The sequence below is a fragment of the Colletotrichum jinshuiense genome, chromosome 3, assembly GCF_051148585.1.
Source record: "Colletotrichum jinshuiense chromosome 3, complete sequence".
Classification (NCBI taxonomy): Eukaryota; Fungi; Ascomycota; class Sordariomycetes; order Glomerellales; family Glomerellaceae; genus Colletotrichum; species Colletotrichum jinshuiense.
This window is the reverse complement of record NC_139310.1, coordinates 5,995,169-6,020,403: the sequence shown is the minus strand read 5'-3', so window position 1 is coordinate 6,020,403 and position 25,235 is coordinate 5,995,169. Positions and strand designations below refer to the sequence as shown.

At 45.1% G+C, this 25,235-nt stretch overlaps 3 protein-coding genes across 3 annotated transcripts; 1 reads left to right on the top strand and 2 right to left on the bottom strand.

Moving 5' to 3' along the window:
- Positions 1–2,017: 2,017 nt before the first annotated feature.
- EsH8_III_001573 (trypsin) lies at positions 2,018–2,889 on the bottom strand (the record flags this gene model as incomplete). Its single annotated transcript, XM_083263298.1, has 3 exons — positions 2,018–2,324; positions 2,375–2,574; positions 2,629–2,889. 3 exons carry the CDS (start codon positions 2,887–2,889, stop codon positions 2,018–2,020), a joined length of 768 nt encoding a protein of 255 aa, XP_083123785.1.
- Positions 2,890–4,365: 1,476 nt separating this feature from the next.
- Positions 4,366–4,775, bottom strand: EsH8_III_001572 (uncharacterized protein; the record flags this gene model as incomplete). Its single annotated transcript, XM_083263297.1, has 4 exons — positions 4,366–4,453; positions 4,508–4,579; positions 4,639–4,700; positions 4,761–4,775. 4 exons carry the CDS (start codon positions 4,773–4,775, stop codon positions 4,366–4,368), a joined length of 237 nt encoding a protein of 78 aa, XP_083123784.1.
- Positions 4,776–11,703: 6,928 nt separating this feature from the next.
- Positions 11,704–13,989, top strand: EsH8_III_001571 (DUF3176 domain-containing protein; the record flags this gene model as incomplete). The annotated part of the gene is made up of 3 exons (XM_083263296.1): positions 11,704–12,170; positions 12,226–13,050; positions 13,875–13,989. 3 exons carry the CDS (start codon positions 11,704–11,706, stop codon positions 13,987–13,989), a joined length of 1,407 nt encoding a protein of 468 aa, XP_083123783.1.
- Between the last annotated feature and the right edge of the window lie 11,246 nt (positions 13,990–25,235).

Below are 25,235 nucleotides of genomic sequence, written 5' to 3'. Positions count from 1 at the left end.
TAAAGCACTTAGCTATTAAGTAATTAGCTGTTATTAGGCTGTCTGGTGTGTGTTGCTAATAGCGACTTAAGAAATTTAAGAAATCTCTAAGTCCTAACCCTTTCTACCTGTATTAATAAACCTATATAAGGATTAGCCTAGCGAATAAGCTCTAGATAGTTAATTAAACCCTAATCTAACCCTAACTTCTATATAGATATATTCTATACGTATAGTATAGTAGTATAAATAAGAATAAATAGGAAGGGGCTATAGTTTCGCTTAGCTGTACTATATAACGTTAAATTAAGCTTTTCTACTTTTCTTCTACTATTTATATTGCCTACTCTTTAGGTTAGCAGCAGCTAGTCTACTATACTAGTAGGTCCCTTTATAGTCAGTTGTATACTAGCCTATAGTAGTAGTAAGTACAGCCAGCTCTAGTAGTATTAGTAGCAGCCAGCTATAGCAGATGTCGTTTGCTTAGTTATTAGTCTAGAGGCGGCTAGTAGGGAGTAAAGGCCTTCCTTAGTAGTATTTACTTTGCTATATAGTCTAGTTAGTTAGTTAGTTGCTTTTCTTTCTTTTATCCTTTTATTTGTTTTATTTATATAACAACTCAGTTAATTAGATGTTAATCTGTTAGTTGTAGTTAGTTAGTTTATTACTCTTAGTCTATCTGTTTGTCGGTTGGTTGGTAGTAGTAGTAGTAGTAGTAGTAGTAGTGTCTAACCCTAAACCCTAAAGTAACCCTCCCTCTTTTGTTTTTTATAGTTGTTAGGGAGAAACCCTAGGGGTTGGAACCCTAGGGTTACTTTTTTTTTAGGGTAAGGTAAGAACCGACTAATCACCGCTGCAGCCCTATCCTAGATAATCCTGTCCTAAAAATCACCGCCTAGTCTAAGCGCCCCCCGCTAAAACCGTACGCAATTAGGTCCTAATTGTCAGTAAATAACGCCTAGGCTGACTTCGCTTATAATATAGACGGTAGGAAGAGATTCTATAACATATAGATAGTAGCTGTTAATAAGGATTCAGCTAAGGAAGACCCTTTTTCAACCCTATTGGAAGCAGTATAAGAGAAGCGGCGTAAATACAGGGTCCTAAGGGATTTCTTTACGCTACTTATCTTTTCAGCTAGAGGGCTGATAGAGAAGGATACAGCAGTTGCCTATAAGGCTATATAGAAGCTGGTAGGGCTGATAGCTGCCTCTTAGATGGACTACTCTATTAGTAGGGCTCTCCTAAAAGCAAGAACAGCATCAGCAGCCTCTATTAGTGAAATTAGACCCTATAGGGTTATAAGTAACTAACCAACCTACTATACCTACCAACCTAACCTTACTACTACCCCTTTTACCTAAATTGTAAACACCTACATCTTGTTAAAATATATTACTACACTATAAACCTATATAAGGAGGATTAAATTAGCCTAGCGAATAAGCTCTAGATAGTTAATTAAACCCTAATCTAACCCTAAGAGGCGATATAGTTCGAAGGAAGGTAGGCCAACACAAGCTTAGATCTAGCCATGCGAGTATAGTTGAAATGAGGATGAAACAAGTAGAGCTTGTTGTCGTAGCCTCGATACATTTTCATTCCTTTCTATCTATCTGAAGTCATTTGACATAATCTGCTTCTAATATTAAAGGGATATTTAACTTCCGACGCTCGACCTGGCGTCGGGCCTAGATGTAGGCGGAGCCGCCACGGACGGAAAGGACGTGGCACAGGGCCGGGGTACAGTTGACCTGCCGCCCAGCCGCCCGGGGGTGGTCTGCCAGGAGACCGCCCAAAATGGCGGCCAGGCATTACAAACAGTACTTCTCAGTAATAAGTTCCCAGTAGTAAGCATCTATAACATTTACTATATATCTATAACAATATACTATAAATACTGTCCTTCAAATATACGTCCCTATTCTTCACACCTCAAGGCCTCTACTCCTCTTCATCACACAGTTAAACAACCCTCCTCCCAGATAGTTTCTCAGTGCCCCTGTCAATGTCTTTCAGAATCCAGTGTATTGGGAATTTAAAGGTTGGCCTGAATGAATGACAGCAGGGTGCTGACACGGGCGTAGACACCGGCAGCGTTGGCCTGAGCGCAGCCATCACCCCAAGAGACAATGCCGATGAGGGTCTTGGAAGCATCGACAAGAGGGCCACCAGAGTCACCCTGGCAAGAGTCGCGGCCTCCGGTAGTGACACCAGCGCAGACCATGTTAGTGGTGATGGCAGAGGTGCCGTACTGGCTGCGGCAGGTGGTGCGAGAGACGATGGGAACGGTGACCTTGCGGAGGTCGACGGGGATGGTGGAGGAGCTCTGGGAGGTAACACCCCTGTTCACTATCAGCGTCTGATCTGATGTTTCAGATGAGGAAGAACTTACCAGCCAGCAACCTGAGCATTAGAGCCGCCAACGGGGTCGGAGTTGGCAGCAGGGAGGGTGACGTAGGAAACGGTGCTGCTGGTGGGAATGGAGGTGGACAGCTTCCAGATGGCAACATCGTTGTTGTAAGTGCTAGAGGTGTAGCTGGGATTTACAATGATGCGGGAGACACCGACGAGAACGCCACCAGAGTTCCTCTTCTGTTGGGATGTTAGTGTACACTCATCCCCGAGACTGTGTTAATCAGAACATACCAGGGATCCGGCGCGGACGGAGACGGAGCCGGCACTCTGGCCGACGGAGCAGTGGGCAGCAGTGATAACGGTGTTGGCGTTGAGCAGGCTGCCTCCGCAGAAGTGGCTGCCGGATCGCTGCAGGGAGACAATGAAGGGGAAGTCACCGGCAACAGCGAGGGTTCCGCCGACAATCTGAACCTCGTCCTGAGGCATGGGGGCGGGAGCAGGGGCGGCCATGGCCAGAGAGACCAGACCGGCGAGGGCGAGGGTGAATTGCATGATGTTGCTGGAGAGGCCAAGACCCGGGAGGAGGTAGACTGAGGAGAGGCTTGAGAGATGCTTGAGGAGGTGAGAGGTGAGGAGGTAAGGATTGAAAACAAAGTCGCGCAGATCTCGGTCCCTTTTTGTAGTTCATCACGGCCACGCAAAAGGCGGCTCTGGTCGATTGATGTTCATCAAAGACACGGTGCTCTGGTGATGTCCTCTGGTGATGTCCTCACCTGCTGTTCTGGTGGTCTTGGCTTTCTTGGCTACAGATAAGCTCTCGGGCGCCATCTAGAGGAATTGGCAAGTGGTATTTTGGCAAAGGGCGCTGGAGGTACCCAATGAGGCAACTTGCTGATTCTTGGCGCGGGTTCGGTCGAGCGTTCGACGGATATCCAGATCTGAGGTTTCATTCTTGAAAATCACCAAGATGAATAGCCGCCCGGCAGAGACAAGACATCGGCAATCTGCAAATCAGGATTTTTTCCAGAGAATTAACGCCATCTTGATGAGAACGACTCGTGTATTGTACTGTCATTATGAATTCATAACCAGATACAAGCTTAGGGAAGGTAAAGATCAATCATGAGTGCGTTGTGCTGCCGTCCAGTCATTTCTTTTAGTGGCGCACTACAAGTCCAGTCCAATCTCGCGCCACGAGGTATTAAAAGTCCACAGCTTCCTTTCTGAGACCGCATGTCTAGCCTCCCTCTCCTCATCATAGACTGAGACCCAACAAATGGCGACCTCCGGGTCTCTAGTTCTAATTCGGCAGCAGCAACGAAAAAGGTCGGGGAAAAGGTCCAGACCTTCTATTAATGGGTTACCTTGCATGCCGCTGTCTCTTCCTCAAAGCTTATCCACCCTAGCTAAGCATTTCTCACCCCACGACCCGTGATACCCACTCAGCGTCACATTGTATTCTCGACCTTCCTAAAGTAGCGATCGGCTTGCAAAAGACCTCAGCAAGCTGACGTGTAGTAGCTAGAACCCTGATGGGCAAGGCAAACTTGGTCGAGCATGCAGGAGGCTTGCATGATTCAATGGTTATGTGGTGACGTTATGTATCGCAAAAGTGAAGCTCCAAACAATGAACTGTTTGCTGAATAGTGAAATTCCACTCTGGACCGAGATAACCTTGTATGTACTTGATATCGATATGCAAACTTGTTGCGACTCACATTCCATAGAATAAACGGAAAGATTTGAGTTGATGATTTTAGTAATAGGCTTCATTGTGGTTTCTAAACTCTATTCCAGGTCAACGTGTCCGTAAGTCATGATTGCTCGCTTGTTTTTGAATTTGCGCAGAAGCACCTTAATTTCATTTGATGTAATATGCTTGCATAGGTATCAAGACAGAGTCAACCTGATCCGTGACCAGTCTTCGATTTCCTTAAAATTGTTTCTCATAGTGTGTTCATGACTCAAATCCACTTAACAAGGTAGTTGTTGACCTTAATCTACCACTTGGCAATTTGCATGCCTCACTCACTTCAATTCTGTCTCCTCCACAACGTCTTCAACGACGACTCCTTGCAAATCCTTGAGCTTGTCAATCGCGCCAAAGCTGAGAGGTCTGCAAACAAACAGGTCAGCTTTATGTTTAGTCCAATCATGATATTTTACTTACGGTGGATGAGAAACGGGCGGTAGGGCTCGGTTGGCCCGCCAGTGCTCTGCTCCAGTATCTTCCTTAATGATCCTGTGGTGCCACACGTCAGATAAGACCAGCGGTTGAAGAGTGCAGAAGTTAAGGTTTACTTTGTGACTGTCTGATTATGCTTCTCCCAATCTTCTAAGCCATTGAATGTATACGTGACGGTCTACACAATAAAGTATTAATTTTCTCTTCAATGTTTTCATTGATCATTCTTAAATCACACCTTGCGATCCGCCATGGCTGATTGTGATCGCGCTGTAGAGTAAGCGAAAATAAGACCAGCAGAGGTGATGACAATGATGCCAAAAACGCGGAAAAGATACATGGAATTTCTTTGGGCTAAATGTTTTGATGGGATTTTTGTGGCAGGGGAAGAAAAAAAAGACGAAGCCTACGGCAATGCAACTTCTTGGGGGTACTTGGTATTATTATAGACAGCTGGCCCCCCACCAGTACAAATGCGGCAGGAGATGGTGACGCAATTCTTGGCTGTCGACGTGCATTCTTAGTTGTTCATTTGTTAGGTTAATACTCTTTATCACATGTCTCGTAGTAATATGACTGGATTTGGTAGCCTTCTGGCAAGTTCTGGTAATAAGGCGAAACCGGGCCCGTGAAGATATTAACGTCGAAGTATTCCAACATCCAATCTGTGACTATTTTACAGCCAGACTTCCTCTACGACCTTCTATATGCCATAACGTCGACTTCGAATTCCTGTGTCTTGGTGCAAACAATGAATCCAAGGAGACACACTTATTTATTCGTGTCGTTTTTCTATCCCAGAAATATCACTTTGGTCTTCTCATGAAAGCTTTTGGTCTAGTTATACGTATCTTTAGCCTCGGTGAACAAATACTTCGGTCCCTTTGATCACCGTATCGACTGTCTCATACGCCAGCTTGCTATTAATCACGTCGAAAGCTCCTTAACACTAGAGTAGGTGTACCGACGATGATCACGAGGTAATCATTCGAGACAGTGCGATGTAATTACTTGTCAGTAGCTGCCTGGGTCTTAAATAATACATCGCCATACCATGGGTGTCTCTAAGCCCGTGGCGAGATCAAGATGGTACACATTGGTGCTTTTAGGGTTGGCGACAATAGCAACCCCCAATCGGCGAGGCATTTTGTTTTGCTTAAATCGGCTATCTTGATCTCCTCCGACAAGAAGTCGCATCGACGCAACGTGCGACGAAGTTAGGCAAGTACTCCGGGAGGCAGGTCTGAATATGACCGACGCTAAGTTAAAATACAACACAACAAGGAACGGATCGACTGGAGTAGTAGGTAGTACCAGTCCCCTGCACTGTTGGGTTAGCGCTAGGATTAGGGTGAGAAACAGGGGGGTTATGCAAGGCAGGCCAGGATGGAGAAAAGCCGCATCCCGTAGAAAATGCAAGTTTATATCGGAGCCCCGCACTCCTACTACAAACTTTCGCATTGCCCTCTCACTATGAACCCATCGGGACTTTACCCACTCGTCGCTATACTACGCTTGAATCAGTAGGCTATTATCGTCCCCTTGAATGTAAATTCGTATCTATGTCCACTGTTGTTTCACGAACACAGTGGACGACATACTTCCACCGAGCGGGAAATATTTCCTCGAAACCACTAATGCGGCAGCCAAATTGCAGATGAGCATTATCCGATGGGTGGTCACCCGCATGGCCTGAATCGGAAGTCTCAGGGTTATCCAGGCACAACTCATAAACCATTTCATCTTGTCCTTAGCAGTAGAGTCGGAACCAGTAGTCATCCCGTATTCTGAAATTTGACAGCACCATATCAGTGGCCACTATGGGTGGAAGGTTATATTAGATCAGTACTCCTGTGATGATGCCACCCCCACGTTTAGGTTTTTTCCTGCATAAAGACAAGACTGCCATCCACTACCTGGTAACAGAGCAGTATTCGATATTCTCCCCAAGATGTGACTGTCAGTCCACTCGATGGCAGCGAAATGGACTTGGTCGCGCATAGGAGGCTATTTATCCAGTTGCCTAGTGCCTCCTAGGCTCTTTCTTGAATTTCGTTGTCTTGTGGAGAAAATATACTCTGATATGAATGATTTGACTTGTTAGAGTCTTTGCGTAAGGTACTTTGAAAGGATTTACCTGCATTTGGCCGCCGACGTTATGATTAGTTGTTGTAGCAGCAATGGGACTGTGATTCTTTCCTCAGTCGATAAGTACTGCTTCTTTAACGTCGAGCCATAATGAAGGATGTCTTTCGTGAATTGCTATGCGAATGCTACTTTCCATTACTGGCGTTCATGTATATATTGGTATTGTCGTTTCGTTAGATGATAACAAGAAAAGCGAAGGAAAAGTCACAAACGCTGAAAATACAGCCTCTATGAAAGTTCATTCATTTGGGGTTAAGAATATGCCAAACTCGATTTGTGGGGGGTTCATGGAGCTTTTTAACTAAAACAGGGTCTTTACTTACATGTTCATCAGACCAGGAGACAATAGGAAGATCTGCTGCCAGGTCAACTTGGAGCATTTGATGGCTCAGTGCTTCCATCTCGTGGGGAAATGCAACCTGTACATCAAGGACCAAAAAAACGTACTCCCTGTGAATAATTGCGAATACTCCCAGTGTAGAGCATCTCGGCAATTGGCCTTGGCTGGCCGTCTGTTTCTAGCAATTTTAGAACCTATTCCAAACTAGGTCCTTGGAAAAGTGTTGCACCCTAATCACAGACACTTTCAATGTGGTTCTAATATTCGGTGCTGCGCGCTGAGCTCCTCTATAGTCCTGCCAATGAGGACCGTTGCAATCTTATAGATGGTGCGACCGAGGCACCAGATGTCTGTAGACGAAGTGATCTTCTTTGAATGCACTACCCCAGGTACACAGTAGAGCCTAGGTTTGGCCAATGTGGGCTGTGATATAATTTTGATTCTAACGTATAAAACTTCCAAGCTGAAGACGCCTCTTGCGTCTATCAACAGCCCGGTTGTTGCTAACACCACACAAATGTACCATCCCCCACCCCACGAGGTTGTACGACTTGGTCTGGAAAGAGATCGGCCGACAACCTTAATCGGGTCGTGCCTGGCGGGCTAGCTGAAGCTATACGGGTCTTCGATATTGAGAATATGTTGGCCTATCTTGATTAAACAGTCTTGAGATGGTGCTTTATAATTTAAGTTGCAAGATTAAGTGGCTTTTAGTCATGAAGGTCCGGCTCGTAGAAGAGTTCAGCGCGAGTATCCCCAGAAGATTCTACATGACCACAAGGTTCAGAACCTTTGTGGTTGAGGCCACCTCGCTGTAGACCTTTGTGGTTGGACCCATCGCCAATTTTGTGTTAGAGTTCAAGCCGCAACGCCAGTTTCCATGATACTGTATACGTTAACATAATCTCTACATTGGGTTCTAGCACAAGTTTGGAACATAGTGCCAGTACCGTGTTATTGGTACCATGTATGCTGTATTGGGTTGTTTCTTTAAATGCTGTATTACCTCCGCTGCTGGTACAAGGGTCCTAGTCAGTGGTGGCCAAATTGGTGGCCGTACCCTGGCGATTGGCAATAGGTGACGTCGCCAGCGAAAAGATCAAAGCCTTAGAGATCAATATACACACGCCTAATGACAAGCTGCATTTCCACAATAGTCGCACAATCAGCCCTTTCACAAGATCTCAGCGCGTCTAACATAACAAACAAATCAAAAAATCTACATTTCGCCTGAATGGAACTATTAAGTAGCCTAACAGCTTCTGCAAACAGTGGGGTCTTAGGTAGTCCCTCGAGCCCAGGCCACCGATTTAAACCGCATCCGGATCGGGAACGCACATGTCTAACTTCTTGCGGCGTGCGCAAAAGTTTACAAGCAGAGTTAAAACTCAATATCAGTATAATACAGTGGCCCTCAACTTAATCGTTATTTAAATTCCTTGGTTTTAACTTCTTTGCTTCCTACCGTAGTCTTCTTGCTTCCTGTTCTTAGTCCTTACTATATATACATAAAAGCCTTAGCTCAGCTCGACACATTCCGTTATTTCAAGCATTCCCTTACAATTTATTCACATCAACATCTCACAAAAATAATTAATAGTATCCGCACCTTGAAACTTGTAAACAAGAACGCGCATACCTAGACACAATCAACACATCTTCTATTAAACACGCCGTCATTTTCTACTGAGTCAACAATACGGCTTCAAGATTAAGGAAGCATAAGGAATATGACGACACCACCTGAAACTTCAGGGCCTGAATACTTGCAGTCCCAGCCGACTAATTCTAGATAAACCCTCGTCATTGGAATTTCCTCTGCATTTATTGGAATTCTCATGATCTTTATGGCACTTCGAGTGTATATTAGGGCCTATATCCTAACATCATGGGGGTTAGATGATTGGATGTTTATGTGGTCATCTGTAAGCATCTAAGTCTCTTTATGTAATATAAGACTAATAATTAGTAAAGGTTCTTGTCATCTCCGAATGCACATTATTAGTATGTAGTAAGTAAATCTCTGAATCTCTTATTCTATAAGTCGTATATTTATACTAACAAATATTCTTCTATTAGATGTTATATATGGAAGCCTTAGTGTCTATATGTGGAATGCAACGTTAAGTAGCTTGAAAGTTCATAGCCACGTAAGAAACCTTTAATATATATTTATTATTAAAGTTTTATTAATCTAAATTTTAGTATCTATTTGCTTTAACTCTTCTCTATCACATTTCTTTTACCTTCATTAAAGCAACTTTTCTCCTTTAGTACCGGCGAGCTTTTGCCCTCGCTTATATTAAGCTTTACTGCGATATATTTTTAGTAGTTATTTTCCTATTGGTTGTAGAGATATTAATATCTGGTGGCCTTATTATATTGGAATTCTTTGGGCCTGATTTTGCACCAGGTCCTAATGCTAAAGCATTTTTCATCTTTGCCTACACCAGCGCTACGATACATTTTATTACAGATATTGTAATTTTTATATTCCCCTTAGCACTTATTACCTAATTACATCTTACAGCAAAACAGAAACTCAATCTCTTTTGCAGCTTTGGGGTCGGTATTTTGTAAGTTACTACACTGCATATAGTTAGCTAATAAACAAGATAACTGACTTAGTCTTAGCACTTGTGCAATATCAATTTGGAGAATTGTTAGTTTGTCATCAGGCGTAACTAATGTCGACACATACTACGAGGAAGTGCCGCTATCTCTTTTAAGCATTGCTGAACATGGCTCTGCGATTATCTGCGCGTGTGTGCCGCTCCTTCGACCACAACTATCGCGTTCATCTTTATTAAGAAATCGCTGTAATAGGCAAAGGGTCCTATTAGGCAGTGGGACTACACATTTAACCACAAGCTAGAAAAGACTACAGATGGCTTAGATACCTAATACTAGAATGGTTATCATAGTGTTGCGTCGTGATTGTGTTCCCTTTAGTCGACGGATCAGTGTGACATGACTGACCGAGTAGATCTTAGCTGCTGCCCGTACGCTTAGTTTTTGGTTATTTCGAATAGCCTGGAGGGCAAGCTGAATGTTGCACTCATTACTTTGACGCGCTATGGTTTGTTGTAGAAGAAAAGTGTATAGTCGCGTTAATATGTCATGATCGCGGTTTGGTGTTTCACTCGCTTGTCTGTTTCATTTGCTTATCATGTACGTTATTTAATAGAATTTATTGTTATAAGTGCGGTAGGGCCACCTAAAGTAGCATAAAGTAAAAGCTTTAGTAATAAGATTATTATTATCTTCTATTCTACGCTAACTACACCTTACTACATCTTATCTTTAATTTGTTAACTATATACTGTCTTAAGAGGCTTAAAAGTCTAGACTATTAATACAGGCGTAAATGCTTAGTCATAAAGAAAACATGCATCTCATTACATGCTTGTAGATTATTAGCGGGAGAGACGAATAATTACATCTCACTAAAGTATTAGCAGACATAGCTCGCTATAAATAACAAGCGCTGACAGCGTCATACAATAATGTTGATGGCGGTATTAACGCCATTTAATTCGATGCGTCTTCGGCGGGGTTACTTAGATGGTTCCTTCCTTCCCCTTCTACTTTCTCTTCTATAGGCCTGGCGTGCCTGGCCTCGCTTCCGCTTCGTCGCTAGCCGACCGACCCGTCGGCCATTCATTAGGCCTAGGCCTGTGCTACTTAGCTTATCCTGCATGTAATAAACTTAGATAACTTAAAAATCTCGATATACAGCATAAATCTACAGTTTTAATAGTAGTAATCAACAAATACTTGATAGTCAAAATCTGATCCTGAACTTGGGTTGTTTAATCGGGCTGCTGCGCCGATCTCTAAGGCATTCTCTCTTTTCATCTTTTTTTCTCTTGTTGTCGTAAAGTGAACAAATCGCGGGAGAAGCACATGTCAGCGTGGCGTCGTATGACTAAGAAACTTTTAGTAGAAACATTCCAGAAACGCGGTCGCATACCGCCGGCAACCTGCGTATGGCTGCCGAAACCGTTTTCGGGGACTATCTTGCAGTCCAGCAGTTCGTTTTGCGCAGCTCTAGCCTAAGCTAAAGACGCTCGCGTACTCACTTTTCAAGCTGAAGGCGTCAGTTTAGGCTCAGCATTGTTAGCGTTGAGACAACACATTTGAGCACCGCCGTTCACAGGTTTCCAGCTGGACGATGCAGCGCCTCAATGGAAGAACGGAGCCCCGCATTTTGCTGCCTAACCGTGTTGCTTTTCTAGGCTTCACGTTGATGTGTCCCGTCTTCTGGCCTTCCTGATGCCTAGATCTTTAATTTCGATCCACACCTCACTGCATGCGGTCTTGCCACAACAGTCACCACAACATTTGGTTCATGACATAAATCTGCGATTGGTCGGTCTGGCCACAATTTCTCTGTGGTTGAGCGCAGGGCTTTTAAAAGTTCTATCACCCGATAACGCAGGATGGTGATCGATTATCTGCTTCTTCTCCTCTACTTTTCCCATGAGATGTCCAGCAATCTAGCAGACGTTTTTAAACCAATAGTCCTGGATTAACATCATTCTTTCAAGTCGATGAAGCTCCAGGGAATCACAACTTGATCTACAAGTCAAAGTCTTCCGGTTTTCGCACACAGACTTTGACTTGGGTCGCGTGGACCAAGAACGTCAACATGGGTTCCGAGACAAGCGAGAAGTCCACACCCTCTTCAGAGATGGTCGATAAATTGGAGCCTGCTACCAACAAGCCAGATCTGTCCTCAGAGGCTCGTCCTTCACGCCCGCCCGATACTCCCAATCAGCAGACCTGTATCCGGCTTTCAACAACTACCAAACTTATCAAAGGGTGGTGGACTTTGGAGTTGATTACCATGGCTGTCAGCCTCATCACATTCGCCATCTACCTAAAGCTTTTGAACTTTTACAACAAACAAATTCAAGACGACCAGTACTGGTTTCAACACCCTTACTCACCATTTAAAACCCTACAGTCTGTTGTTGCGCAGTTGAACACGGTTATGAAGTTATGCATGACGTATCTCGTTGCTGCGGCGATGGGTCAGCTCAAGTGGTATCACTTCCTGCAGCACTCGCCGAAACCGGTGGCCGGTCTGCAAGCATTTGATGCAGCATCTCGAGGCATATCTGGATCTGCTAAACTCCTTTTCTCAAAGCACAGAGTGTGAGTTGAATGAATCATTTTCGGTAGGCACCACCACTAATATGAGGATGTTCAGGCAGTCATTGAACATAGCACTCGGCTGCGTCTTCTTCCTCTCCACCTTTTATTTGTCGTCCTCGGCCCAGAATACCGTCACTCAAGGCCAAGTCTATGAGTGGTATCCGACAACTAGTCGCTTCCCGGACGCAGCATTCCCTTTCAGTATTTCATACAACGTGAGCGAGCCCGTCTTCCGTATCGCAGAACCAGGCATGCAGGCCGCTATTCTCGCTGGATGGTCGTCCGAATTTAGACCGGGCCCAGCCGCCCAGGGCCTCAAGGTGCCAGTTCTCTGTTCCACCGGTGTTTGCCGATGGTTCAATGTCACTTCGCTGAACATTGGATACGAATGTCAGAGCTCGGAAGCCGCCATCGACTATGACCGCACCGTGTATTCCAACCAAGCCAACATCAGCAACCGCGTGTCAACGACCCTATCAAATGGATCTGTTATCCAAGTTCCCGCTTTAATATACCTTAGGTCGAGCAAAGAATTACCAGTGAACAGCACATTCAGAAAGTCTTTCGCTCACAACCCAGGGTTGATCGTTCATTTGGCAGCAATCACTAAGGGAGATGAGTGGCGGAAACCGGAGGCCGTAGAATGCATTCTGTTTTGGCAAGTGCGATCGAGCAATGAAATTATTTACAACGTCCTGGATATCTCCATCACTGGATCTGCCAGTATTACAGCAATGCAAGGTTTCAAAAACCATACGGCAGCGGTTGAGCTTTCGGAGAATGGCGGCAAAGTTATCGTCTTAGAAGGACCATGCAACAACGACGAAAACGGCAAAACTGACAACGACGACGTGGCGAGAAAATCCAACGACTCATGTCGGTATGAAGCTTCCTTTGAAGCTCACGAAGGACTTCGCGAGTATATGATGGCGTTTTTCGGAGGCCATATTTACAAGCAAACACAACCAGACGGGACCTTTATTATTCGGTCCACTACCCTAGTTTTAGACACACTCCTATGGGCGTGGAGAAGAAATAGCTGGGCATCGGCTCCTTTGCATCAGACTATGCAGAATTTACTGTCCAACGTAACAATATACGTTGGAGACACCATGAAAATTGCTTCCCCGCACCGGGTGTTGGGAGAAGTGGCCACATACGACTATTACGTGGTGAACTTGGGTTTTGTTTTGTATCTCGCTGGCATGCTTGCGTTGAGCATCTATCTTTCTTTGTTCGCTATTTGGCGTACGCGGCACCTGCCTATCTGGAAGACGTCTCTTTTACCTTTTCTTTATCACGGGTTCGATCAGCCGATAAGGGAGCAGGGAGGCGATTCCACTCACCTGGCATGGATGGACGTGGCGAGCGAACAGCAACAGGTAGCTCTGAGGGATGAACACGATGGTCTAGGTCTGAAACTTCGAACTATTAAACAAGGACTGCAGCAATATCAAGCCGCAGGCTGAGTACTGCGTCTCAGGATGTGATTTTACTTCCGAGACCAGGCTTATACGTCAAGACATTGACTGGCTATTTCTGCCTAGTCATCGAGCCGATCAGGGCCCTCGCCACAACAACGCCACTTGCCTCAGCACCGACAAGCAGTGCTGCAACTCAAGGACATAGACCTGCGGCGACTCGACGTATGTGCCTAAACCCCAGAATGATGAATGTACTAGGACTGACATACTGTCTTCATAGCGAGGACTGCGCCCCCAGAACCTGCTACAAGGGCGACTGCGTAGGTGACACTTTTTACGGCACCGACGGCATGTGCGGCCGGGATAAGGGGCCCCGCGTCTGCGCTGGCCACTAGGGAAGCTGATGTAGCCTGGATGGCTGGTGCGGCACAGGCGACGCCTTCTACGGCCTCTTCACCTGCCAGCAAGGCGACTGCAACATCTAGAAGCAGGACGAGCAGCCGGCCGGTACAAAGTGGACAAAGGATAGTACCTACAGCAGCGCAGCGGGGGATAATATACTCAGCTAAGTAGGGGAGGTGCTGCAACTTAAACAGCGTATGCAGCGAGAAGCCGGCCGACTGTTATGTCGAGTGGGAATGGTGAGTCTTAATGCCGCTCTTAGGTGTCAAGGCCCAGTCCTGGTCCCAGTTCTATATGGCAAAACTGACGTCTATACAGCCAGGATGGGGTTGGAATCTACGCCTTAAACTCGACATCTGCTGTATCTACATCCGCATTGTCTACTTCTGTAGCTGTTTCAACTTTAACAACCCTAGGAATAGTAACTTTGGGCACCGCTAGTACGTTAGTAGTAACTACAGGCACCTCTACAGTAGCCCCCTCCCCTATCTACACTAGCAGCTTGAATATGCTAGGTATTATCACTTTCTGGGCTGCACGGGGAGGGTCGAGAGTTTGCCTTGTTGCTCAGTGGTCACCTCCGCTATAGTCGCGCGCGTGTACAAGTGAATTCGTAGAAGATCTCTAGATTACGCAAAGAAAGGAGTATTAGTGTGATGATGTCTGCCGATGTCTGATCAGGCTCAATCTGCTCTGATCAGGCCTAAATACCTGCTGATGACTAAGGAAAAAGACAGGATGGTGATGCAGTCAGGGGTAAAGTGGCCCTGCTGTCTACATGTCTGCATGGGCCGCGTGGGTTGAACCCCGCCCCATTCCACTATAGTCAGCTTAACGCTAGGCTCAAGGTTGGGCTTCTGATGCCACCAAGCCCACCTATCCTCGTTGCTAATACGCAACGCCCTACGGCCGAAAACCAGAACGGCCAGCTTCGTCTTAGGCGGCTGAGGCACCGCCTTACCATCAAGCTTGCCTAAAGCATCTAGAAGCCTCTCCTACATACTCATATTCCACGGGTGTACAGCAGAGACGTACTTATGGATTATAAGAAAGGCGCCACTAGCCGTCACTTTAAGCTCGATATCTTTAGCCTGCGGCCGCCGGGGGTCGTTCTTTATGCCGAGACAGTTGCGGTTAAGCTCGACCTAAAGCTCTTCCCACGAGTCTAGACACTCAATCCTGACGGTGACAGCCAAGACCTGGGGCACCATGAGAGATTCTTGCGAAACAGGGTGCCAGCTTGGTGCAATATTGGCAGCAGCACTAGGGCGAAAGTAGGGTTCTAAAACGGCGTCTGGCTCGTAGTACTGATCGGGCGCGACTTGGGTTGCGCTCTCCAGAGGGCTGCTAAGCGTCCAAAAGAGTCGCTTGCTAGCTGGTGATAATAATATCAATGTGTCGTTCGAGATTTCTGAGATTTCCGCCATACTGCTAGCGACGGACAGTCCGGCTGTGTCCATTATACGTGAGGGTGGTCTGCTATGACTGAAGTAAGATTGCAATGAGATTGAAGTATAGTTGAAGTGAGATGGCCTGTAGATAAATGAGGGGAAGGGGGAGGGGACCGCGACTAATTCCTATTAGGTAAGAATCAGGTAACCTATTCTGGCTACCGTTATAAACAGCTGGGAAATTGGCGTAAGTCGTGAGGCGCAGGTCTGTATGGTGCTTAAGCAGTGTTGAGTCGGCACGCCCCGAGAGCTCTGATGCGCCCTGGACGAACAATGACGTGGACGAGCGAGTTGCCCGTCTCAGGGCAATGGCCTGGAGTCATATCAATGCCATCGCATTTGTACCGCTTGTAGATGAACTTGAGGTTCAGATCCTCTTCATTCGACATGTCTAGGCTAGGAACTGACCGGAGAATATCTTGGACAAGCGGTGTCTCACTCACCGGGATGTACATACATCATGAGCACAAGGGAGATTCATAAGTAAGTCTCGAACCAGATTTCCAAGATTTCCATGGATAGACCGATCAATAATGGCAATTGCCGAAAAACATGTTCCGACCTGCGCCTCTATTTGGTTCAGAGCCTCCGCAACATCTGAATTAACCAGAAAGATGAAGGAACAACCTGAACATTGTCGGTGTGTCTGCAGCGAGAAACACAACGTCGCTACTTAGCATCACGACCATCTTGCCTCCACAATCTAGGAATTTAAAGTCGAGTATATAAGTATGGAAAAGTCCACCCAAAACACGTGCCTCTACTCTTAACATAGTCACAGCCTATACCCCATCGCGCTCAAAATGCAGTTTACCCTCGTCCTTTCTCTTCTGGCGTTCTTGGCCGCTCAGGCTAGCGCCACTCTCATCGCCGTCGTCGAGATCCACAACATTGAGCTCGCAGGGCGCCAGACCAACAGCGGCTGCGGATACTTGCATGGATTTTACTAACTGCGTTGAATTCAGTTAACAGCCAATGTACCTCCATCGCAACTCCCTGGTGCTGCGTGCCTACGGTCTGCCAATTCTCTGATGGTAAGGTCAACATTATCACTCTGAGTAGTGTGCTTGTCACCCAAGACTAAGCTTCCTTTAGGATCTACCAGGTCAATCAAGACAATCTTCATGATGGGCGACATGGCTGCGGTCCCCCTGGGGGCTATATTGTCGGAAGCAACTCATAGTTCCACGGCTCCTGCTGCCGTACGGCCAAAGTCCATGCGATGGAGGCCTTTGCCGGAGAGAAGGCTCTTGAGTATCTCAGCGCTGACGATTACGATTTCGCGCAGAAATGGTTGTATCATTAGGCAGCGGGCACAAGTGCCTTTTCTGGTTACTTATTACGCTCAGCTTGGAATCAAGAGAATTGTTTTTCACTACATGCAGCTGAGTTTTAGATAATTAATAAATAAAATATCTTCAATTATAAGTTTAAGTTTATAAATATGTAAATTAAACTCTTAGCTAAGAGAAAGATAAAAGGCTAATATTTTGTCTTTAATGTTTCTAACTCTTAGCGCCTAATGACTAGATTATTAAATCTATTGTATCTAATTCTTTAGTGCGACGTGGAGATAGAGACTCTCTCAGTGCACTAGAAGCCCCTTGGTTGAGGTTAAACAACGTCCCTTTCAGTAAATAAAGAGCCTCATACGCCTCTAGAAGTAACGAGGTCACTTTTGAAATTAAACCCTACTGGTAAGGTGCGCCAAGCAATGTACTTGTGGGCCACGCTAAAATGTCTTTGTCTCGGTGTTGAAGGAGACGCAAGTACCTAAACTAGGACATCACACAATACTGCATCTACTCAACCAAACCGGCTTCCATCTTTATTTACATAAACTAAAGGCAGCTATCTGCTAGAAGGCCGCTATGCCTACTATAGCAGGTGGTCAACAAGGCATCCTTCCAACCAACCGTCCTCTATTCAACCTTTAGCACACAATTGACGGTTCAGACTCCAGATCCGCATGCTGACTGATCAGTGATTCTGCCCGCGCACTAACCACATTCAGCCGTCGCTTTACCCATTACCGTTACCGCGAAAAAAAATGCAAGCCGGGTCTGGTTGAGTTGATACGGCATAAGACAGTCTGACACCAGCAAGACTGCTTTAGCTGTGGCGCTATCTAGTCTAGATGGACCTCTGCAATCATCATTCAACTGATACTTGGTGTCGAAGGGTGTACCATTGGCAGCTCGAGATTAGGGCACGTAGGCGTCAATCAAGTAAACCTATAGTCAGCTGCACTTATACCCTCTATGGCCTGCAGCTTTGCTCTAGATAACGGTTGCAGCGATATTAGCCTTCTTGTATTGTCATGTGTTAGAGAGTGACTGAAAATCTGGAATGCATTCAGTACAGCTGATCTAAGACACGCTAGTTTTACTTCCCTCAACCTGTTCACAGCGCAAAGTTACAAATAGAAGAAAAAACGAGACACTATATAGACCATTCCCTCTTGAAGACGAATGCATCGTCTTCTATATACTTACAAGGTAACCTAAGATTCTATGGCAGGTTGCGTATAGGATCGCCAGGCTCCACATTAATAACTTGATATCTTTCAAATTTAATTAAGTCCACCTTTCCAAATTAAGTTAGCTACAATTGACTATCTGTAAATAAAACCGAGCCTCATTCACCCATGTTTAATTTCTAGAATACTTAAAATTCAACAGCTCTAAATTGATTACAATCAAAGATAGACATATAGTCGCCAAACTCAAGTCATTAAGCATATCCCCTTCTTATCTCCTTTCTCAGCATTAAAACTTTTATTAGTTACCTTTATCGAGAAAAAAGATAAGCTCCCAGAAAACGAATAGTTCTATTGATGCTTTAGCTGCTGCCGATAACCCGGAGCAGGAGACCGATAAGCTAGAGATATCATCAGAAGCGCGCCTACTACAACCACCTGCAGACAGTTGCTAGAATATCAAACGGATTTCAAAGACTGCAAAAACTATTAATGGGTGGTGGGCTCCAGAGTTGGCCTCTATAATTCTTTCTTATATGCTCTTTAGTATTTACTTAATGGTTCTCGACCATTATAGCAAGACACACACTGAACCTTCATTTGAGTTCCCTCTTTCTTTTTTCTTTGAAAACCTACAAGCTTTAGCTGCATTTTTTGTTACATCTATTAAACTTTTTATAACGATTCCTGTTGCAGCAGCAATGGGCCAACTAAAATGGCATCATTTCCAACAACATTCGTCAAGGCGGGTTGCCGAATTCCAAGCATTTGATGCAGCATCTAGAGGGGTGTCTGGATCTGTCAAACTTATATTTTCAAATCATAGATTGTAAGTCAGACAAACGACCCCTAGATGTGTTTTGCTAAGGCGTACAAGACATTGTAACTAATGTGAAGATAGCGATTCAATCAACATTTTCTTGGGGTGCATTTTTTTTTGCCGCTTTGCAGTATCTCTCAGCATCCACCCAGAACACCTTTAAACAAGGTACCCGGATATATATGGAACCTGTATCCCCTTCCGCCTACTATGATGCCGGGTTTCCCATCAGCGAAATGTATAATGGCACGGATCCAGACAATGTATCCGGTAGCAACCAAGACAACGTGGACGCAAATGTGGAAATGAAGGCTGTTCTTTTCGCTGCCTGGTCATACTACCACAACCCGGCTAATACAGGCGGTGAAAATACAACCGTCACTCAGAAGTCAATTAACTGTTCAACGGAATTCTGCAAGTGGAACAAAGTCACTACACTCGATATCAACTCTAACTGCAGAACTGCAGAATTCGACATTGATAAAAACGGCATTGTTTATTCTAATCAGGCAAACATTAATAGTAGTGTTGACATCCGCGGATTGAATGGTATCTCGAATCCGACACCAACCCAGCTTCGTCTCAAGACAAGCCCGAAGATACCAGAAAACAGTACATTCAAGAATCATATCGAATATCCAGAGACAATTATTCATTTGGCAGCTGTGGCCGGCAACGGTCCCAGGGAATTTGAAGTAGTAGAGTGTGTTCTCTCCTGGCAAGTGATACAGGTGGATCTGGAATACAACGTCTCCGAATCATGGTTCCGATGGGAAAATGAAACTATACACGAAAGGGCCAGGTTGTCCGACCCCGAAACAGGCGAGCAGAAATTTATCTTTGATGCGCCCTGCAATAACATCAACGATGATCCAAAGGGTATTGATGACACTTGCCAATACAATGTCACAACGAGTGCAAACCGGGGACTTCAACGTCTTGCGACGAGCTTTCTTCAAGGTTACGTATATCGGGAACAGACTGAAAACAAACCGATGTCAGATAACATCGCTACAGACCTATTCTGGCAATCATATAGAGCCAACAGGAATGTGTCGGACAAACCATTAAATCGCACTATAAACGCTTATATGGACAATATATTTGCCTATGTTGGCGAGTATATCCGGACTGAGTCTAAGAAAAAAGTAACTGGATCTAGGTTAGTAGAGAAGCAACATTTGTCGATTAAGTGGGTGAATGTCCTGTATTTAGGGGGTTTAATAACCTTAAGCACTTATCTCTTTTGTATTGCTATGTGGAGGGCGCGGGGAATGCCTATCTGGAAGAATTCTGTTCTGCCCTTGCTTTACCATGGGTTTCAATACCCGGCTCGTAAGCAGGGAGAAGATTTCTCTAATTTAGTATGGATGGAAAGGGTAGGAAAGCAGAAATATGTCGTCTTGCGTGATGACGCTGATGGTCTAGGTTTAAAGCTGAGGGAATGTGAATTAAATCTGACTAGTTAAGGAGTTGACGAAACAAAATGCTAGGGTACTTAGATATCAAAGGAGCGGGTTAGTTAGTTGCTAGTTACTCTTAGGCAATCAGCACAAGCCTCAGCGATCCATTTAACTAGACATCTTACTACTTTGCAACAAACTAGATATATATAGTTGCAACCTTTATAAGTTATAGCTTTAGAGTGAGCAACCTGGCTAGGCAACCAGGCTACCAGCACAACTCGGGTTCACGTGATGACCAAGATGACAACGAAAATCACATTTCCGGTCCTTGCGACGACCAAAATGGATTTTTAGAACGAGGTCGTAAACATTACCTCTAAGACACTCACGCCCACAAGCGACGTACCTGTGCCGCTGCTGCTAATAATAGCATAGATAAGAGGTTCATGGAGAGGAAAAGTTAAAATCAAAGAAAGGGAAGAAGGCGAGATTAACAAAGCGGGCGAAGTAGGCAACGTAGGTGTAAAAAGCGAAGTAGGTGTAGAAGGCGAAGTAGGCGTAGGTGGTGGAATGCGGTGAAGTAGGCGTAGGTTGTAAATAGCTCTTCCCGCGCAAGTGCTGCGAATAGCTTCCTTTTCTGCGTGGTGGACGCTCTGACAGTTAGTCGGAATCAAAGCCTATTTCTTCTAGAGATTTGAAGGTATCGCGAGGTCCTTAAATAGTCTGGGTGGAACAGGCTAGGTAAGTTTCGTGATAGCTTCATTAGCACAAGCTTGTCGATTCTGCCTGTACCGGTCAGAACGGAGAGGGGGAATTAACAGTCTGTCTCTTCTGTTGAACCTTTCTAATCTACAGTATTATAGTGGTAGTAGTGAAGCTGGTCACGAATCTAGTAGTTACTATAAGGTTAACCATTGATCAGTGTTGGTATTACAGGATACCGGTACAGGTGGTAATTTAAGGGTAAGTAACGAAAGGTCAAAACTGGTATGTTCTGGTGTATGTATCTCTGAAAAGTAGGTAGGTTGGCAGCAGCAGCAGTAGTGAAGATATCGCTGTTGGTAGCCTAGAGTTTGGATCTCCGGGTTTCGTTGCCACGGCCGTTACCGCGGCCGGCTACTGCTGCTGGCCGGCTCCCTATATTCTGGCTGAGTAATCCAACATAGAGGGACACATTCTTATAAGCGTTACAAGAGGTAACTAAATTCCTTTAGTATAACAAAGCAGTTAGAATTAATGGCAGTAACACACTAAGTGATACAAAGGTACTAGATGGTATTAAGGTGCTAGTCTATATAGGTCTACCTTTTGAAAATATAAATGTATAGAGTCTAGCTTGCGCTAGGCTTTATGTGTCGTTTGTTTGCACTACCGGTAGAGCTATTTGCGCGTCCGTTAAGGGTACTAATGAGGCAACAGCATGCCTGCCTTCCTATTCCTATTCATCAGCCTCGGCTTGCTTGGGGTGCTTGTGGGTATGGGGCCGGAGATTGCTCTAGACACACGATTGCCTCATAGAAGCGTAAGGGCGGAAAGGTTGCTCCGCGCGGGTGATTGACAAGATGAGTATTGTAGTGGGTCGTTAAGACATAAAGCAAAATGGTGATTAGTGCTACCTTTGTTGTGACTTTTACTTACAGAACTGGATATAAAATAACCGGTTGCTGCTTGATAAACTACTCGCCAAAAGACATACTCAGACTAGGACGGATTTAACTCTAAGGAGTTACTACCAATAATAAACCTAAGCTAACCCGCCCTCATTATGCTACTGGTGACCATAACTAGGTAGTGAAGCACTAAAGTTCTCCCGCTTACTTTACTTCTGCTATAGTTTGGCATTATTTTCTAAGTTATTAGACAAATTGACGTAGTGCATAGTATTCTTCTGCTTATAGACACACATCAGGTCTACTAGAGTTTCTCGGAGAACACTCCCTGTAAACCCAACAGATGAGTTGATCCACATCCGCATCGGACCCACACAAGTCTGGAAAGAGGCAACTTCTCCGTCGACCTGCATTTTGCAACCTGCATTATGCATGTTTGCATGTTTGTCCTTAAAACAAACCAAGAAGAGGGGGGTAATAGCCAACTGGCTGCCTATAAAAACGACTGATTTCCCCATGCTGTTCCCCGCCGGGTTTCAACTTGTCTTGTTTCCCAAAGGACAGTATTTAGAATATACAGCAACAGCAGCATTTGCAGACATGGCCAACAGCGCAGACCAGGGCGCCCAGATTGTCGTTGACGATAATGTGAGAACAGACACAGAGGTATCCTAGAGCCTGCAGACCGGATTTCTAATCTCTATTGCAGATTGGTACCGATACTGAGGCGGATCTTGAAGTGAGTGCGGTTTCAGCCGTTCCTATCTAAACGCAAACGCCGAGGTCTTTTGATTATTAACATTATCCTAGAGCCTCCTTACTGATTCCACGAGCTTGCGAAGCTCGATTCTTGAGTACCGTCTTGAAAATGGCCGGTCGTATCATTCCTATAAGGATGGCAGTAAGATGCCCGTTCTCTCTCTAACAATACAGCTACTGTCTTTAGGCACATCCTGACGAGACATTCTAGAATATTTTATTCCAAACGACGAGATGGAAAACGAAAGACTTGGTATAATGATTTAAAACTCCAGGCCTCTCTACTCTCTATATGTATACTAATATATAAGACTAGACATGCAACATGTGATTTGCTATCTTACGTTTGATGCCAGGCTAGGCGTTGCGCCTTGCTGCGATGCAGACGCCAAAGTCGGTCGCGTGCTCGACCTTGGTACTGGTACAGGTCTGTGGGCTATTGACTTTGCCGACCAGCACCCTGAATCTGAGGTTGATTAGATCTACGAGAAGAGGACCCAAATTGTAAACTTACTGTAAAGTTGGCTAACTTGAATTCATGTTTTATTTAGGTCCTAGGCGTTGACTTATCTCCTATTCAGCCGCAAGAGTATGCTACCTACACTATACTAATTATTAAGTTATACTAACAATAGGCTGCAAGTGTGCGGCCAAATGTGAGATTTGAGATTGACGACATTAAGGAGAAATGGCTTTACACACAGCCTTTTGATTATATCCACACTCGGGCCATCAATAGATGTATTGCCGATTGGAAAAAGTTCATTACCAGAGCATACAAGTAAGCCTTAGACCCTTATCCTTAATTTTTACTTGTTCGACGCACTCCATCTGGTAAGATTGAGACTGCCTAGACCTTTAATCTAGAATAAATGGCTTAACATGAGAATTCAATTTAGGCACCTAAAGCCTGGTGGTTACTTCGAACTTCAAGAGGGAGACTGCCGTATGCTTTCTGATGACGGCACATTGTTACCTGACGCCCCACTGGCGAGGTTCGGCTCACTAATTCGGGAAGCTTGCATGATTTTTGGGCGACCCTTTGTCGATCTCCCTTGGTTAAGGTACGTTATGATTGAGCTCGGCTTTAAAGGTGTAGCCCTCACGGCCTACAAATGGCCAAGCAACCCATGGCCTAAGGATCCTCTCTACAAAAACTTAGGCCAATGGAACTACTACAACTTTGCAGACGCTTCTGAGCCGATGGCCCTGGCGCCTTTAACCCGCGCTCACCAATGGACCCGCGAGGAGGCGCTCGTTTTCTGTGCTGCCGTCCGTAAGGATATCAGAGATACCAGTATCCACGCATATACGCCGATGTAGGACCTCCGAATGACCGCCCCTATTTATTTTCTAACTAATTGAGCCTTCCACTAACTGGATATCTTAGCTTTACAATTGTTGGCAGAAAGCCCGCTGCGACTGAGTAATCTACGGCAGTTCTAGTTTCGACTACTTTTGCTTAGTTAAAACGGTTTTGGCTTCTTCTTTCCTGTGGGAATGAAATTTTAACTTATAAGGGTGCAGAAAGGGCATACAAAATCAAGGAATACTGTCAACGCGTAGTATCAATTACCGTATATATTTTCAATTAAAAAGTTTTGAAGTTTTGTGTCCTCCCGTCAAGTCATGTTGACGCAGCTATCAGATCAATGAAGCACATTAGCATCATTCAATGGGGTATCGATTTGCCAAGTCGCCGACATTATCCTCGTGGGCCTCGGGCGAGATGTTGCTATCTTGTGGTCCCGGCTCCTGCTGGTACCGGATTCGCAGCAATGTCATAATGAATCCCTTCTCCCAACATAATCATGAAGCAGCCACAGGAACGCGTATATGGCCAAGGGGTAACCAATGCATGGTGGTGCCTTGATCGTCCCCAACCTGCGCTCCGCTCTACTCGTCTTCGCCAAGGCCACCATCTCTATCATAGGCAACGACAACAATCCTTGCGGCATTTTTTACATGAGGTAGTAGTACAATTCTTTACATGCATCGTTTTAACCTGCAATCCCAATAATTAATTCTCTACAACGGTGTCATGCTACGCATGAGCCTATGCTACTTTATACACTTAGTTTCTTTAAGCTCAACGTTGCCCTATGGAAGCACGCACAATACACACCAGCTTTAACCCCCCAGCAAGCCAAACAATCAATGACTGTTTTCTGAACTCCAACTTCGAGACGGCCAGTACGATTGGGTCAAAGCCCAAGGCCGCAAAATGGGAATTGTTCTGCCCTATTGTGAACGTTAGGCGGTGTCGGGCGTCTCTGACTAGGGAGTAGATATACGAGTTGACGAGAAGGGCAGAACAACTCTCACAGAGAGCTACCGGTAACGAACTGTGCAAGTCTTTGAGTTCTGTTGGGAAGTTAACGCTTGGCATGATGTATTCAGATTGGTATTGAATGACAGCATCCTCAGAATGCCAGTAACCACATGCAGCATGGGTTCTCACTTCCTCAAAGTTTTACCAAGATACTGGAATGTGATACGTCCGCTGGCTCATATTTGTCGTAGCGATAAACGAGTTTATGAATATGTCGATCATGATGAAGACGGCACTGTAATAGTCAGGACGCGAATACCAGACGCAGCCATGAGTCTGAAGGCTTGCAACCACAAAGATCCGAAGTTTGAATACGAATACGGTATGCAAGGCTGCAAATTAGACCACAACTCCACGCAAAATGATAACAGACTGGACCAAA